The 17,719-nt window shown below is 46.6% G+C and overlaps 1 protein-coding gene across 1 annotated transcript; it reads left to right on the top strand.

The window, feature by feature from the left end:
* The first annotated feature begins 8,682 nt into the window (after nucleotides 1-8,682).
* S100B (S100 calcium binding protein B) lies at nucleotides 8,683-16,137 on the top strand. The gene is made up of 3 exons (XM_027548488.1): nucleotides 8,683-8,787; nucleotides 11,896-12,033; nucleotides 14,844-16,137. Exons 2-3 carry the CDS (start codon nucleotides 11,896-11,898, stop codon nucleotides 14,982-14,984), a joined length of 279 nt encoding a protein of 92 aa, XP_027404289.1. The 5' UTR covers nucleotides 8,683-8,787; the 3' UTR covers nucleotides 14,985-16,137.
* The last annotated feature ends 1,582 nt before the right edge of the window (nucleotides 16,138-17,719 follow it).

The following is a 17,719-nucleotide window of genomic DNA, read 5'->3' as shown; positions in this document are numbered from 1 at the left end:
TGAATGGCTTGCTTTGGAAACGAACCGAGATCACTCTGTCATTTTTGAGATTGCATCCAAGTACTGCATTTCAGAGTACTTTGTTGACTCTAAGGGCTATTGCATTTCTTCTAAGGGATTCTTGCCCAACGTAGTAGATATAAAGGTCATCTGAATTAAATTCACCCATTCCTGTCCATTTTAGTTCACTGATTCCTAAAATATTAATGTTCACTCTTGCCATCTCCTGTTTGACCACTTACAGTTTACCTTGATTCATGGACCTAACATTCCAGGTTCCTATGCAATATTACTCTTTACAGCATCAGACTTTATTTCCATCACCAGTCACACCCACAACTGGGCATTGTTTTTGCTTTGGCTCCATCTCTTCATTTTTTTTTTGGAGTTATTTCTCCACACTTCTCCAGTAGCAAATTGGGCACCTACTGACCTGGGGAGTTCATCTTTCAGTGTCCTATCTTTTTGCCTTTTCATAGTTCTCATGGGTTCTCAAGGCAAGAATACTAAGTGGTTTGCCATTCCTTTCTTCAGGCAAAGGAGAAAAGGAAACATACATCCATCTGAATGCAGAATAGCAAGGAGAGATAAGAAAGCCTTCCTCAGTTATCAATGCAAAGAAATAGAAGAAAACAATAGAATGGGAAAGACTAAAAACCTCTTGAAGAAAATTATAGATACCAAGGAAACATTTCATGCAAAGATGGGCATAATAAAGGACAGAAATGGAATGGACATAACAGAAACAGAAGATATTAAGAAGAGGTGGCAAGAATACATGCAAGAACTATACAAAAAAGATCTTAATGACCCAGAAAACCAGGATAGTGTGATCACTCACCTAGAGCCAGACATCCTGGAATGCAAAGTCAAGTGGGCCTTTGGAAGCATCACCATGAAGAAAGCTAGTAGAGGTGATGGAATTCCAGCTGAGCTATTTCAAATCCTAAAAGATGATGCTGTGAAGGTGCTACACTCAATATGTGAGCAAATTTGGAAAACTCAGCAATGGCCACAGGACTGGAAAAAGTCAGTTTTCACTCCAATCCCAAAGAAAGGCAATGCCCAAATTTTCATTCTATCCCACAATTACACTCATCTCACACTCTAGCAAAGTAATGCTCAAAATTCTCCAAGCAAGGCTTCAACAGATGTTCTAGCTGGATTTAGAAAAAGCAGAGGAACCAGAGATCAAATTGCCAACATCTGTTGGATCATTGAAAAAGCAAGAGAGTTCCAGAAAAACATCTCCTTCTGCTTTATTTTCTATGCCAAAGCCTTTGACTGTGTGGACCACAACAAACTGTGGAAAATTCTTCAAGAGATGGGAATACCACCCCATCTTACTAGCCTCCTGAGATATCTGTATGCAGGTCAAGAAGCAACAGTTAGAACCAGACATGGAACTGGACTGCTTCCAAATTGGGAAAGGAGTTTGTCAAGGCAGTATATTGTCACCCTGCTTATTTAACTTATGTGCAGAGTACATCATGTGAAATGTCTGGCTAGATGAAGCACAAGCTGGAATCAAGATTGCTGGGAGACATATCAATAACCTCAGATATGCAGATGACAGAAAGCAGAAGAAGAACTTTCCTTTATGGCAGAAAGCAAAGAAGAACTGAGGAGTCTCTTGATGAAAGTGAACGAGGAGAGTGAAAAAGCTGACTTAAATCTCAACATTCAAAAATAAAGTTCATGGCATCTGGTCCCATTTCTTCATGGCAAATAGCCAGGGAAATAATGGAAACAGTGAGAGACTTTATTTTCTTGGGCTCCAAGTCACTAAAGATGATGAGTGCAGCCATGATTTTAAGAGACGCTTGTTCTTTGGAAGAAAAGCTGTGACCAACCTTGATAGCATATTAAAAAGCAGAGACATTGCTTAGCCAACAAAGGTCTATGTAGTCAAAGCTGTTGTTTTTCCAGTAGTCAGGTATGTATGAATGTGAGAGTTGGACCATAAAAATGGCTGAGTGCTGAAGAATTGATGCTTTTGAACTATGGTGTTGAAGACTCTTCAGAGCCCCTGGGACAGCAAGGAGATCAAACCAACCAGTCCAAAAGGAAATCAACCTTGAATAGTTATTGGAAGGGCTGACGCTGAAGCTGAATCTCCAGTACTTTGACCACCTGATGGAGAGAGCCAACTCAGTGGAAAAGACCCAGATGCTGAGAAAGATTGAAGGCAGGTGAGAAGGGGATGACAGAGGATGAGGTGGTTGGATGGCATCACCAACTCAATGGACATGAATTTCTGCAAACTCTGGGAGATGGTGAAGGACAGGGAAACCTGGCATGCTGCAGTCCGTGGGGTTGCCAAGAGACGGACACGACTGTGCAACTGAACAACAGCACCATCCAAGGACCGGTGTCTGAACCAGAATCAGGCCCTGTACTGACTCTAGATCACAGTGGCGTTGGAGCGCTCCACACACGGATGTCTGTGGACACAGTTGTCTTGTTCTGGAGACTTTCGTGAGCTCCCTATCACAGTGGCTCTCAGGTCACAGGTAAGGTAGCCAGAGAGGGAATTCAGTGGGGGCCGAGTGTGTCTGTCTTGGCAGTACATTCAGGAGCTAAGAAACAGCTCCAAGGAGTTCTGTGCACCACCCAGCTCCCCTGAATGGGCTGAGACTCCCTCTTACTTCCAGAGTTCTCCTTTGACTGCTGGCCCCAGTGCCAGTTTGTGGCCCCAAGACTCAGCATCAGCTCAGAGCCCATATCTGAGGATGTCACCCTGTGGACTCACAGCACCTGAAAGCCCATCTCTTTCCGATGGGCAGCTCCTCTCCGCCCTGTGGGCCCTCGAGTTGGGTAGGGGCACAGCCTGTACTGGGCTGTCCCAGGAAGCTAATGTTTGTGCCAAGAGGGCAGGTCCAATGCTCTGGCATCCAGAAGTTAGATGAGAGAATCCCAAACTAGCTTTTTACCTCTGCAGGAGCAGCCTGAAGCTTTTCTTGTGTACAATGAAGGACGAACTCAGAGTCCAGGTTGTGACCCTGGGATGGGGCTGAGGCCCTCAGGGCTGGTGCCTTGCATTTGCTTGAAGCCCGCAGTGCACAGCGGCTCCTTCCTCAGAGGCAAGCAAGTTCTGTGCTTCCCAAGCAGGCCTGCTCTGCCTGTGGGGCAACTGGGAAGTAGGGCCAAAGCCTGTGGCTCAGGTCCACCTCATGGGGTGTGAGGACAGGCTGTGGACCAGGCCAGTCGACTCAAGCGCAAGGCTCAGGGCCCACGCTCTCTGTGGGCCATACTTCCAGGACAGCTTCCCCTTCTTATCTCGGCAGTGAACCCGAAGCTGTGCATCACCCCAGAAACTAATGCCGCCAGCAAAGGGCTGACATAAGCGGTGGGGGGGAGGTGGCAGGGGCAGGGCAGATACTGATCACAAGCCCACTTAACTTGCCACTTTGGTCTGCGAGGCTGGCTGTGGACTCTCGCAAACAGCCATCTGTGGCCTCAACTGCAGCTGCTGTGACTGGTGAGGTGTCTGCACCAGAGAAAGTCAACATGACCCCGGCACTTGGAGTGCAAGCTGTGGATTCTCTAATGCCTTTTCATTCCAACCAGTTTCCGAGGACCAGTAGCAGCAGTTTGGGTTAGGTTAGGGTTAAGGTTAGGCAGCTAACTGCAGCTCCACTCAAGGGTCAGCCTTGAGACACGGTGAAGGAAAGTCCTCTCAGGACAGAACTGCAGCAGTTTGGTTGGTTGTCCACTGTGTCTGTAGAGGCAGGCTAGAGTAGGAATCTGTATTAACCCATGGGCGGCTGCTAATGATTTGGTTGTTCAGCAACTTGGAAGGAACAGGATTGAAAACTGGTCACAAGAAGGCCCTGGAAGAGGGTTTGGATGGACCTCTCTGAAAGAGCAGTCTGTGAACATGTTCGTGTTCCGGGGAACCCCTCCCCCAACTCTGGGCATGCCCTGCAGAAGAGGCTCCTAATAAGCAGGTGGAGATGGATTGCCTCGTGGGCATCAGCCAGCTCTTACTGCAGCTGCTCCAGGGCTCACTTGATGTATCCACAAATACAGTGGCCACATGGCAGAGGTGGGGGTGGGCAGGGCTCAGCAACAGTTGCTCCCCTCCCCACTGTTGCCGTAGTGCCTTGTCTACTGGCAGCCAAGACTAATGCTGCGTCCGAGGTGACCAGCCATACCCCTGGTGGCAGGTGGCTTACACTGGACCTCTGCCATCATAGACAGGGTGGAAATCTGTCCTCACTGGAATGAACATACACTCTGGGTACGGATTTTACTTCCCTGCTTGCACTGCTGCAGCAGGAGGTCCAACATCCATGACCTCACAGAGTTTATCCACTACAATGGCTCTGCATCCCAGCCAAGGACACGAGTCCCAGCAAAGGAAGAGCAGTCTTATCACACATCTTGTAACTCAGAAGTGGCTGACCTGGTCGAAAGTTGGAATCACTTCTTGAAGAGTTGATTATGATCCTAGGTGGAAGGCAACATCCTGAAAGGATGGGTTCTGTAAGGCAGGATATGATCTGTACTTTGAGTTAAGAACTGTTCCATGATGCTGTGTCCCCAGAGCCAGAATGCATGAGTCTGGGAACTGAGATTAGAAGGATGAGTGGTGCTGTCATTGGTACACTTCATACCCTCCTGGCAGAATTTTTTTCTTATCTTGGCAGCTTTGAGATCATTTGGAAATCTTACTGTCCAGAGGGGAGGTTTCCACCAGGGTGCAGAGCAATGGTCCCACTGAACTGGAAGCCAGGATTGCCACTGGCCACTTTGGGCTCCTCACGCCTTTGAACCAACAAGCAAAAAGAAAAAACAGATCATCTATTGGCTTGAATGATTGATCCCAATTACTGGGGAGAGGGAGGAGGTTTGTGTTACTGCTATGTGAGGGCAGCAGGGAGGACTTTGGAACCTGGGCATTCTGGGGCTCCTCTTAATACTTCCACAACCAGTAGTAATGGTTAATGAAAACACAGAGCAACCAAATCTGAATTATTATAATTAAATAAAGCAGGAGTACTGAGGACTCCAGCCCCTCAGGGATGAAGGTTTGGCTCACTCTATCTAATAAGGAATCTGGAGCAGGTTCTTGCTGAGGGCAGGGGAGATTCGGAATGGATGGTCAGGGGTGTCTACCAGGACCTCAGGGCTGGTTACACAGAGATGAAGGCTAGAGCAGCTATGCATATGTTTTTGCTTGTTACATGTTGTGTCTGTCTCCTAATCATTTTTCTTTTCTCTACTTCCCTGTTTTATAAACAAGTTGTTGGAAGTTAGCATTTCAATTTAATCTTTAGGTAACTGAATTTTCTGTGGAATCATAACGGACACAATAACTGTAGGGCTGTGCGTCTTCTTGCTGGGGAAAGAACTAGTTCACTGTAACAAAGGGAGCTGTGTCTTCTCAGCTTCTTTAGCTGCTGCAGGGGAGTCCGGATGTGTGTAGAATGCTGCTGATGGATGCAGAGTGCCAGGCAGGGCGCCTCTGCCTGATGTGGATTCTGGCCCCTTAGTGCTGCTGCCTTCAGTGGCCACTAATCAGGTCACACCGTGGTGAGCCTGGGCTTGCACTTTGGAGGGGGGCCTTCTCTCCTGCTCCTGGGGGAGCATGTTTGTCTGTCCCCTCCTGCTTCTCCATCCTTCACAGCATCTGCTGGTGCTCGGCTCCAGGATGTGGCCGGCAGCCTGGCCTGGCTGGCCTAGCAGCCTGGCCTGGCATGGAGGCCATTTCACCTGCTTCTCTGACATGCACATGCCAGATGCTGTGTTCACACCGGCCCCCTCCTCCTGAAGCTCTTTAGATTCCTCTACACAGTTACGATCCTATTATAGGTGCATAATTCTTTGTGTTAAACTTGTCCTGTTTGAATTACTGTGTGGTTTCTGTCTCTTGATTAGAACCAGACTGATAACAAGAAAAATAAAAGGATTTATTAATTTTTTACTATACTGTTGTTAGTCTAAAGTGATTTCAACACAACATTGTTATATAACCGTGCTCCAATATAAAATAAAAAATAAATGGTTACCTGAAAAATAAAGTGATTTCAAAATTTAAAAAAAATTTAAAGATGCTATAAGGAAAGAATAAACTTGGTAGAAGAGACAAAATGGAGGGGAAAAAAGCACTGATGCCAGAAATCAAGAGTTAAGTTTTGAGTGCATAGACCCCCTAGTGATGTGCTGTGAGCTGTTTATTTTCTACCAACAGAAAGCACTCTGACACCAAATGTATGGTTTATGCCAGCTGGGTGTCCTGTGATCTGACTCCCTTCTGACACCACCCACTCACAAGGTTGCTCCGCTTCAGCAGTCACTGTAAGACCCCAGCTGTGGACACCTATAAACTGGGGGTCCCACGCACCCTCCTCTGGTTCAGTGATTTGCTAGAGCAGCTCATGGAACTCAGGGATAGGTTACCAGCCTGTTGTAAAAAGATGCAACTGGGGAAGAGCCAGATGGAGGAGGTACAGAGGACGAGTGCAGGGGCGCGAGGAGCTTCCTGCTCTCTGGGAGTCACCCTCCCCATCTCTACGTGCTCTCCAGCCCAGAAGCTCTCCAAACTCCTTCCCTTGGGGATGTTTATGGAGGTTCTATTACGGCAGCATCAATGGATTAAATCATGGGCCATTGGTAATTAGCCTGATCTCCAACCCTTCAAAACCTGGTCCACTAGAGGAAGGAATGACAAACCACTTCAGTGTTCTTGCCTTGAGAACCCATGAGAAGTATGAAAAGGCAAAAGGATAGGACACTGAAAGATAAACTCCCCAGGTCGGTAGGTGCCCAATATGCTACTGGAGAAGTGTGGAGAAATAACTCCCAAAAAAAAAAGAAGAGATGGAGCCAAAGCAAAAACAATGCCCAGTTGTGGGTGTGATGGGATGGAAATAAAGTCCGATGCTATAAAGAGCAATGTTGCATAGGAACCTGGAATGTTAGGTCCATGAATCAAGGTAAACTGTAAGTGGTCAAACAGGAGATGGCAAGAGTGAACATTAATATTTTAGGAATCAGTGAACTAAAATGGACAGGAATGGGTGAATTTAATTCAGGTGACCTTTATATCTACTACGTTGGGCAAGAATCCCTTAGAAGAAATGTAATAGCCTTCATAGTCAACAAAGTCCGAAATGCAGTACTTGAATGCAATCTCAAAAATGACAGTGATCTCGGTTCATTTCCAAAGCAAGCCATTCAATGTCACAGTAATCCAAGTCTATGCCCCAACTACTAAAGCTGAAGAAGCTGAATGGTTCTATGATGACATACAAGACCTTCTAGAACTAACACCAGAAACAGATGTCCTTTTCATCATAGGGGAGGAACGCAAAAGTAGGAAGTCAGTAACAGGCCTACCTGGAGTGACAGGCAAGTTTGGGCTTTGAGTACAAAATGAAGCAGGGAAAAGTCTAACAGAGTTTTGCCAAGAGAACACACTGAACATAGCAAACACCCTCTTCCAACAACACAAGAGACAACTCTACACGTGGACATCACCAGATGGTCAATACCGAAATCAGGTTGATTATATTCTTTGCAGCTGAAGATGGAGAAGCTCTATACAGTCAGCAAAGACAACACCTGGAGCTGACTGTAGCTCAGATCATGAACTCCTTGTTGCAAAATTCAGGCTTAAGTTGAAGAAAGTAGGAAAAACCACTAGACCATTCAGGCATGACCTAAATCAATTCCCTTATGATTACACAGTGGAAATGACAAATAGATTGAAAGGATTAGATCTGATAGACAGAGTGCCTAAAGAACTCTGAAAGTTCCTAACATTGTATAGGATGCAGTGACCAAAACCATCCCCAAGAAAAAGGAATGCAAAAAGGCAAAATGGTTGAGAAGGACTTACAAATAGTTGAGGAAAGAAGAGAAATGAAAGGCAAAGGAGAAAAGGAAAGAGAGTCTGTGTATGTGTCTAAAGAGAGGTTGTTAAGAGGACCGCAGTGTGGAGTTGGTACTCAGCCTTCCTTGGCTGCTTGTGAGGCCTCGGTGAGGGCCCCACCCCCCATCCACCCCGACCCCTGCCAGCACAGCCCTTAAATCAGAGTACTTGGACAGGACGTGCCTGGGGCACTGTCCAGCTCTGACAGCCTATTGCAGCTCACCCCGGAGGGATGAGGAATCCTTCAGGGTCGCCTAGCATGTGCCCTCGGTAGTATTAAACCATTCGGCCCACGTTTCAGGGCCTGCAGACGCCCTGAAGTTCAGTGACTAAAGTCACTGAAGTTCAGTGACTAAGGCAGACGCCTTAGTTCAGTGACTAAACTCGAGGTACTGACGTCCACGGGTGTCCCACTCGCGGGTGGGGCGAGAGTAGGTGCATTCGGGCCCTGAATTCCCGCATTCATCCTGCTATTGTCTGCACATTTGCTTTGTCAGAATCAATCACTAGTCCCACTCCTCTACCCACTACCATCCTTGCCTTTAGAGGAACATCAATATTCACGTATAAATTTAAAACCAGTACAAAGAGCTGACTCCCCACTTTCTGCCCTACAGGCCTTTTTCTTCCTTGGCCCGAGTGCAGGCCTGGCTCCCGAGCGAGTCCCGGGTGGCGCCGTCAATGCGGCCCTGTGTGTCCAGCCCCCGCGGGCCGCAGAACCAGGAGAGGGAGACGCAGGCCCCGCCCCCGGCCCGCCAGCGCCCCGCCCACGGCTCCCATTGGCTGCCGGGCTCTCGGGGTGCCGGTCACGCCCCCCGCGAAAGGATAATAGGCTGTTTCTGCCCTAGTCCCGGCATTCAGGACGCCGAAACCAGAGGTGACCGGAGCTACAGCCAAGGACCACTGACGTGAGGACACTCAGGGGAACCTGCTCTGGTGTTTGGGGGGCAGGACCCGGAGGGTGGGCTTGGGAACTGGGCGGTACTTTAAAAACCCCTTTAGGGTGGTGGTTTAGTCGCTAAGCCGTGTCCGACTGTTGCAACCCCATGAACCGTATAGCCTGCCAGGCTCCTCTGTCCCTAGGATTCTGGCAGCATTTCAAAAGTACGACTCTCCTGCCTAGCGGACACGGCTACCTCAACTCCAGGCAGCGAGATTCATCCTACAGATGAATCACGTTCTCCCGGTGATTCATCACTACAGTCGGGGAAACGTCGGGTCTTCGGCTCGGCTGTTGCTGCAAGTCGGCCTCTTGCTTAATTCTTTGAAGAGAGGGTTTGCGTCCTCCGCGGAGAGGGGACGACGCCCTGAGCTCGGAGCCGGCGTCTTCGGACGCCCTCCCCCAGGTCAGGGCGAGTGAGGAAGTCTTTGCAATTAAATTACAACCAAGCCAAAGAAATTGAAGTCTGTGGTAGGTTTAACCATCCTCAGGTTTCTTGGGGAGGTAGGGCTCTTGCCTAGAGGGATTCCCACATCTCCTGTGATGTGACCTTCTGAGGAGCTAACGCCCAGCAGTTCTCCTGTTTTCGAAATAAAAGATTAATGTAGAATATTCACGGAATGCAGCGAAAGGAGAACTGGATATTTGACTTCCAGTTCTCTTAAACAACAATTTTAACCATCAATTGGGAAGACTTTAACAGGAAAAACTTGTAAAAATTAATTTGTAGTGTTTTTAATGAAGAAAATCGCATTTTATGGCGTTTTCACATATGGGATATATATTTTATGCCTTTCCTTTAAAAAAATCCCACTACTCATACTTCACACAACAAATATTTTAGCCTCATCTTTCCCAGTCATCATGAAGCTTGAGAAACATAAGGACTATGCAAAAGTTTCTTAAGTTTTTCGTTTTCTTTTTTAAAAAATTAATAATTGAGAACTCGAGTTCCAAGGATAAGAAAGTATGAAATGTTAAAGATTTAATACACCTGAATTGTTCTGTCTACATGTGGTATTTTTAGGGACTTCAGAGCAAAACAAAGTGTACTGATTATTAATAGGTAAGTTTAACAAAGATCAGAGAAGGCAATGGCATCCCCACTCCAGTACTCTTGCCTGGAAACTCCCATGGATGGAGGAGCCTGGTAGGCTGCAGTCCATAGGGTCTGGAAAGTCAGACACGACTGAACGACTTCATTTTCACTTTTCACTTTCCTGCATTGGAGAAGGAAATGGCAACCCATTCCAGTGTTCTTGCCTGGAGAATCCCAGGGACGGGGGAGCCTGGTGGGCTGCCATCTGTGGGGTCGCACAGAGTCAGACACGACTGAAGCGACTTAGCAGCAGCAGCAAAGATCAGGCCAAGGCAAAAATCTTCAATCCTTTTCCTTTGAAAGTCAGAAATAAATAAGAATTTAAATCTTATATTCCAATGTATTTTTAAAACTATAAATGATATTCAATACAGCAATGGTTTTTCAAAAATGAGACATAATTCTTTATTTTTAACTATGACACTGCAAAGATTCTTTAATGATTAGAACTCAAGGCCAAAAGCTGGCAAATTTCTCTGGCTGAGCGTCCGGCCGTTTTGTGAAACAGTTGACAAGCAGTCCTTTGTATACTGCTGTTTCCCAGGGTTGAACAGCTGTTTCCTTGGCTTGCAGACTGTGTGGTATAAGGTACATGTTGTGGGGGAGACAAAAGCTTCCTACCTTGATAAATGCAGAGCAAAGGCGCCATTCTGTAATTGGAGGCAGCGCTGCCAAGAATACAAAGTGCCTGGAGGTGGTCCAGCCTCTGCCCGCATTTGTTCTGGCATCAGAGCTGGTATTGGGAAGGAAGACATTTTCCTCTACCCTTCTAAATTCTTCTTGCTGGTCTAAGAATTAAATAAACATGAGACAGGTAAACAGGAGAAATTTAAGTCGAAGTTTGAAAACATATATACATGGGAGAGACCCAGGAAAACTGTCACTCACCAAAATGTGGAAGATGTTGAGAGCAGTGGTTTGGGGCTTCAGAGGGGAGGAAGCAGTTCACACAGAGATGGTGAACCAGCGTTTGCTGTGCCAGCAGAGGTGATGGGACACGGAGTGGACTCAGGTCTCCTAGCATTCCCCCCGCCCTCCCTTGCCCCTGGCCCACATTCCTTGCTGACCTCTCTCTCTGGTGGTTGCTCCATTCCTGTAATAGGCCCTCCATCTAAATTCTAATTCAGGCAGCTACGGGGAATTTCTTCCTGAGTCCTGGGGGCCTTGATTGTTTTCAGATGAAAATAATCTGCATCCCAGAGAGAATTTTTGGGGTGGCAAGTCTTGCTCCCCTACAGTAACTTCATCAGATGATTGTATAATACCTTCAAATTCAAGGTCCCTTTCCTTGATCTTCTTTTTCAAAAAAATTGTGGCAATTCTACCATATTTATTTTTTCAGTTGAATTATCTAGCCATTATTTGGTCATGTTCTTCACCGCCTGCCAACAAAAGTCAGAAACATTTTTGTTAAAAATGAGTTAAATTTATATATCCATTTGAAAGAAATTTCCTACATTTTATGACCTCAGTAGCTTTTGGAAGGACCTACACTTTTGTTGCTAAACTTATGCTTAGAAATATGTGTGTGCTGCTGTAAAACAGGACTTTTCTGCTACATTTTCTAACTGCTTATTGACAAAACATAGGAATATTATTGACTTCTGTATCCTTATTTGGCTCCTGTTCACCGTAATTAATTCAAAACCTTGCTCCCCTGTACCGTCACCTCATCTTGCAGTCCTGCCAGGACAGGGTGGGGAGTCTCCTAGGGATGGGGGAGGACTCAATCCCCCTCACTGCTCTTCCTCTGTATTTTGGTTGAAGTTTTCCCCAAATGCAATCAGAAGCCAGAGGGCTTGGGAACGGAAGACAGAGAAGGGAGGGTTGGCGGGGAGTGGGTTCAAGGGGTGATGAAAAGCCACACCCTCTAAGCTCAAAAGGGGAGGTGAGCCAAAGCCAGTTGCCCCCGATGGTAAGGTCGGTGTAGGTAACAACTGCTCTGTTCTACAAAGCGTCTTTTTTTGTGGGCCCCAGATGTCTGAGTTAGAGAAGGCCGTGGTGGCCCTCATTGACGTCTTCCATCAATATTCCGGGAGGGAAGGTGACAAGCACAAGCTGAAGAAGTCAGAACTCAAGGAGCTCATCAACAATGAACTTTCTCATTTTTTAGAGGTGAGTCTTGCTTTTTAAAACTACATTAACCTGCTGTCCTGTCCACTTGTAAGACCATCTGTCCATTTTCTCTTCTGAGCTGCCCTGAACATGGCTCCAGGTTGGTATCAGGACTCCTCTGTTGTTTCTGAAAATGTGTTTGCACAAGTGAGCCCTCAGTACAGAGGCTGGCTTAGGTAGGCCCCACAATTTTCATTTTGTGTACAGTATGAGCATCAAGGAAAAACTGCTGTCTCCAACGCAAGAGTACAGGTTCTTGGGAAAACCTAAGGACATACAGCAGTAGGGTGGCTTCCCCATTGGCTTAGTGGTAAAGAATCTGCCTGCAATGAGTAGATGCAGGTTCTGTCCCAGGGTCAGGAAGATCCCTGGAGGAGGGCGTGGCAACCCACTTCAGTATTCTTGCCTGGAGAATCCCATGGACAGAGGACCCTGGTGGGCTATAGTCCATGGGTCGAAAAGAGTCAGACACTGTAGCGAGTGAGCACGTACAATGATAACAATGACAAAGTGGGATGGAAACTACACCATGACTTATCACACACTGAACACACAAGAAGACTGTTAAAAATAAGCTTTTGTTCTTGGGAAGAGGACTGTTTCTGCTTTCTCTACATCGTTAGATCCACCACAGTGAGAAGATGCCAGGTATTACTGAGCTCTCAGCATAGTCGATGCTGGGAGAGATACAGGCCCCAGGACCTGGCTCATCACAAAGAGGCCACAAAATAGTCACAAGAGAGGCCCTGGGGCCTTGCAGGGGGACCCTGTGGGGTGAGGTGCCCTGGCAGGAGCTTGCGAAGCTACATGAGGACATCTGATGAGGCCCACTGCCCTGGCAGCTCCCCTTCTGGTGGATCTGTGTCCAGATGCTCCACTGAGGACTCACTTCCCCACTCACAACCTTCACTGCCCTTGGCTCAGATGGCCCGAAGGTCATCTCTGCTGTATCCATATTGTGTATTCAAGGCAATGAACTGCAGTCCACCTGGTACCTAATATTCCCTTGGTGCCCAGAACCAAGGTTACTGAAGTGATCTTGCACCCAGAGGAAATGGCCATACAGTGCACCAGTGCACTCATGTCTGACCAGGAGCTAATTCCCAGGAAGACATGAGAGCCCAGCCCACATGGTGGTGGGAGCTGTCCTCCTGCGCAGGCTTGGTGCAGGACGAGCCCCAGCCTCCGTGCCCCGAGTCTGCAGGGCTCTCCCCACCCAAACACTCCTTGGCTGCAAATGGCGCCACCATCGTAGGAAGCGGCCTGCAGACTTCAGGGGGGATCCCCTACTCTGATTTTGAAGCTGGTTTTCTCAGGCACCCAAGTTCTCAGCATGGTAACTGCCTGCTCACACTTTTACTTACCTTGTTTCCCACCACCTCACCTAAGAATCAGAAGGTCCTGGATTCTTCTGTGAAAAGAATTGTTGCAATGAGACAGTGCTTACCAAGTGCAGCTCAACAAATGTAGCTACTGTCATTAATTATTGATTTAAAACATAGAAAAAGCTTAGCATGTGGGAAACACAGTTTATAAAACAAAAGTAAATCATGGTAAGTATATCAAGGTATCATGAACATCGTTGGCCTGGTTTTTAGGAAGTAGTTGCTGTTTGGAGGCAAATCTTTCCTGTAATTGAAATTAATCTTTTAGCGGATGTTTATAGGTACCACCCAACCCCTCATGGGAACCTCAGTCTTTTACATGTTTTATGTCTAAGGCAGCCATTGTGCGTTATACTCGACTTCTTCAGGCCAAGTGCTCCTGCCCTGAGGACTGGGTGTTCGGAAGAGTCGGCGGTGTTATGCTCCTCTTCAGCTCGTGTGTGCATCTTTCCTGCACTGTCTCTGTCCCTCTGTCTCACCACTCACTTTACTCCATGTTGGGCATAATGTCAAGAAGAGTCCCAGACACCGCGAAAGCAACTCAAGTGCCAAAAGACACATGAAGTTAATAAATTTAGGGCATGTTCCCGAGAGTTATTTCAGCCAGAAACTACTTTCAAAACGTGAAAATCCACTGGAAGCCTTCACTATAGGGTCTTCCACATGCAGAAACAATGAAAAACTTATAGGAGCCAAAAGTTCATTTTTGCTTTCAAGGCATTTGCATATAATGTGCTCAGGCTAATCTAGACTGTACTCTCCCTTTCTGTTTTTTTGTTTTTTTTTTTTTAACACAAGCAGCCTGCAGTTTTTCAGATCCTGGCTGTTCCAGTCAGTCTTTTAGTAGCAAGATCCCACTGCACCTAAAGGAAAGTGGAAGAGAAGGCTCAGACCCGTAGAGACCTCTGCCAACCAACAGCCTCCTGGTCACTGGAGAAAACCTTTCTGGAATTTTGCATCTCATGTCTTAGGTTGTTTCTAAATTAGTTATTATTATTATTTTTCTTTTTGCCCTGGGATTTTTTTTTTTTTGGCTGTGCTGTGTCTTCTTTGCTTCACGGGGCTACTCTCTAGTTGCCGCAAGCAGGGGCTTCTCATTGCCATGGCTTCTCCCGTTGTGGAGCACAAGCTGTTGGGCACGTGGGCTCAGCACGTGGGCACTGTGGTTCCGGGGCTCTAGAGCACAGGCTCAGTAGTTGTGGTGCAGGGGCTTAGTTGCTCTGAGGCACGTGGGATCCTCCTAGATCAGGGATCGAACCCATGTCTCCTGCATTTGCAGGTGGATTCTTTACCACTGAGCCACCAGGGAAGCCATTAGGTTGCTTCTAATACAAAATTATTAAAGCCAACCAACTTCTGATCATGTCTTTGTGGCCCTAACGTTCATTTAGAAGCAAGCTGGACAACCTGTCTTATCTCTCTCAGGAAATCAAAGAGCAGGAGGTTGTGGACAAAGTCATGGAGACACTGGACAGTGATGGGGACGGCGAATGTGACTTCCAGGAATTTATGGCTTTCGTTGCCATGATTACCACTGCCTGCCACGAGTTCTTCGAACACGAATAAGGAAAAGAAAGCAGCGGAGCTGTTTCTGCAGCAGAGACGGAGTTTGACCAGGGGAACAGAGGCAGGGCTTGCAGGGCTGTAGGAGCTGAGCTTTCCGTGTTGTAGCTAATTAGGAAGCTTGATTTGCTTTGTGAGGGAACAATTGAAACCTCTTTCCAAGGACCATTTTTAGTGCCCCCAGCCTTACTTCTGCATTACTGGGCATAGTGTTAGCTTTCTGGACCCAGGGACTCTTGGTAACTATAACTTAGGAAAGTCATTTCTCAGTCACAAAGCATGTGCTGTGCTAGCTGTCCAAGCTGTGGAGACCCCTCACCTAGAAAAAAAAATTGACTACCAAAAAGGACTGGAGCACTGTGGGTTCCACATGCTGCCACTACATTTAAAAACACAAAGCTTTGTCCACCATCCTTTGAAAACGTTGCCCATCATAAAATCTTCTCATCACTGGAGCAAATGAAACCTGGTGTGGTTGGGTGGCCTGACAGTCTGTCCCACCTGCCAAAGAGCATGGTCACATTTAGAGCCCTTTCCAACAGGTGAGCTGTGATGTTTGCCTATGCAGTTAAGCTAATAGTTCTAAATGGAAAATCTGTCTCATAAGCTGACAAATGCTGACATTATAACTGTAAAAAGAACTGAGAATCAGACTTCTGCATTCAGTGGGATTCTCCCGACAGAACCACACTTTGCTGGGTCTCTGGGGTTTGGGGCAGGGGAGCAGGGGGCTCAGGGCAGGTCACAGCTCTGCCCTGGAGATGGCCGTACCCAAGCACCTGCACCTCCTGTTCTGTCTGTAGAATGAAGGTTATGATGGATGTGTCTGATGTGCAGTGAAGGTCATTCTTGATCTGTCTGTGCAGACAGGGTCTGCTTCCAGCTGTTGGTGAAGCCAGGGAATTTTATGACCTTTATGCTTTTATAGCCACCAATTCGAAAAAAATCAAGTTACAAATATTAAGAATCACTCCCAGGAAAATTCAAATTAAGCATCAAGCTTATCTATCCTTTTTCTCTTATGCTTTAAGGACACAAACTTGGAAATCATAAACTAATTGGTCGCTTGTAACTGCATTAAATAAAAAGCACTGTAACAAACCTACTTGGTGGTTAAGCATGAAATAAAAGCTGTATTCTTGCAAAACTGGAAAAAGGAGTAGTCCACACAGCCTGTCTTCATCAGGGCTGCAGATACAGCACCCCCCAAGCCAGGGTTAAAGCTTAGGTGGGGAAGAGAGGGTGTCACAGGGTAGGGACATGAGGAGTGACAGAAAGGGACGGGTTGGAGGGGTGGGTCCATTGGAGAGACATAAAGGGGAAGGCTGTCAGTTCAGTTCAGTTGCTCAGTCATGTCTGACTCTTCACGACCCCATGGACTGCAGCACACCAGGCTTCCCGTCCATCACCAAACTCCCGGAGCTTACTCAAGCTCATGTCCACCGAGTCGGTGATGCCATCCAACCATCTCATCCTCTGTCATCTTCTACTCCTCCTGATTTCTATCTTTCCCAGCATAGGGACTTTCCTAATGGGTCAGTTCTTCACATCAGTATTGGAGTTTCAGCATCAATCCTTCCAATGGATATTCAGGACTGATTTCCTTTAGAATTGACTGGTTTGATCTTCTTTCAGTGCAAGGGACTCTCAAAAGTCTTCTCCAACACCACAGTTCAAAAGCATCAATTCTTTGGCTCTCAGATTTCTTTATGGTACAACTCTCACATCCATACACGACTACGGGAAAAACCATAGCTTTAACTACACAGACCTTTGTTGGCAAAGTAATGTCTCTGCTTTTTAATATGCTGTCTAGGTTGGTCATAACTTTTCTTCCAAGGAACAAGTGTCTTTTAATTTCATGGCTGTAGTCACCATCTGTAGTGATTTTGGAGCCGAAGAAAATAAAGACTCTCACTGTTTTGATTGTTTCCCCATCTATTTGCCAGGGAGCGATGCGACTGGATGCCATGACCTTAGTTCTGAATGTTGAGCTTTAAGCCAGCTTTTTCACTCTCCTCTTTCACTTTCATCAAGAGGTTCTTTAGTTCCTATTTGCTTTCTGACATAAGGGTGGTATCATAAGCATATCTGAGTTTACTGATATTTCTCCCAGCAATCTTGATTCCAGCTTGTGCTTCAAACCAGCCTGTCATTTCACATGATGTACTCTGGATATAAGTTAAATAAGCAGGGTGACAGTATACAGCCTTGACATACTCCTTTTGCAGTTTGGAAAAGTGAAAGTGAGGTCGCTCAGTCGTGTCTGACTCTTTGCAACCCCGTGGACTGTAGCGCACCAAGCTCCTCCATCCATGGGATTGTCCAGGCAAGAATACTGGAGTGGGTTGCCATTTCCTTCTCCAGGGGATCTTCCCGACCCAGGGATCGAACCCAACCAGTCTGTTTCTCTATGTCTGGTTCTAACTGTTGCTTCTTAATTTGCATACAGATTTCTCAAGAGGCAGGTCAGGTGGTCTTGTATTCCCATCTCTTTCAGAATTTTCCACAGTTTGTTGTCCACACAGTCAAAGGCTTTGGCATAGGCAATGAAGCAGAAGGAGATGCTTTTCTGGAATTCCCTTGCTTTTTCAATGAACCAACGGATGTTGGCAATTTGATCTCTGGTTCCTCTGCCTTTTCTAAATTCAGCTTGTACATCTGGAAGTTCTCAGTTCACATACTATTGAAGCCTAGCTTGGAGAATTTTGAGCATTACTTTGCTAGTGTGTGAGATG

Source organism: Bos indicus x Bos taurus, chromosome 1 (genome assembly GCF_003369695.1).
Source record: "Bos indicus x Bos taurus breed Angus x Brahman F1 hybrid chromosome 1, Bos_hybrid_MaternalHap_v2.0, whole genome shotgun sequence".
Lineage (NCBI taxonomy): Eukaryota > Metazoa > Chordata > Mammalia > Artiodactyla > Bovidae > Bos > Bos indicus x Bos taurus.
This window is presented reverse-complemented; position numbering and strand designations above follow the sequence as displayed.

What these genes read in the sequence shown, in the direction of transcription:
- S100B (XM_027548488.1), top strand. Translation starts at nt 11,896, where the DNA reads ATGTCTGAGTTAGAGAAGGCCGTGGTGGCCCTCATTGACGTCTTCCAT. An exon ending in AACTTTCTCATTTTTTAGAG is followed by an intron (nt 12,034 to 14,843) that starts GTGAGTCTTGCT and finishes TATCTCTCTCAG; the next exon opens with GAAATCAAAGAGCAGGAGGT.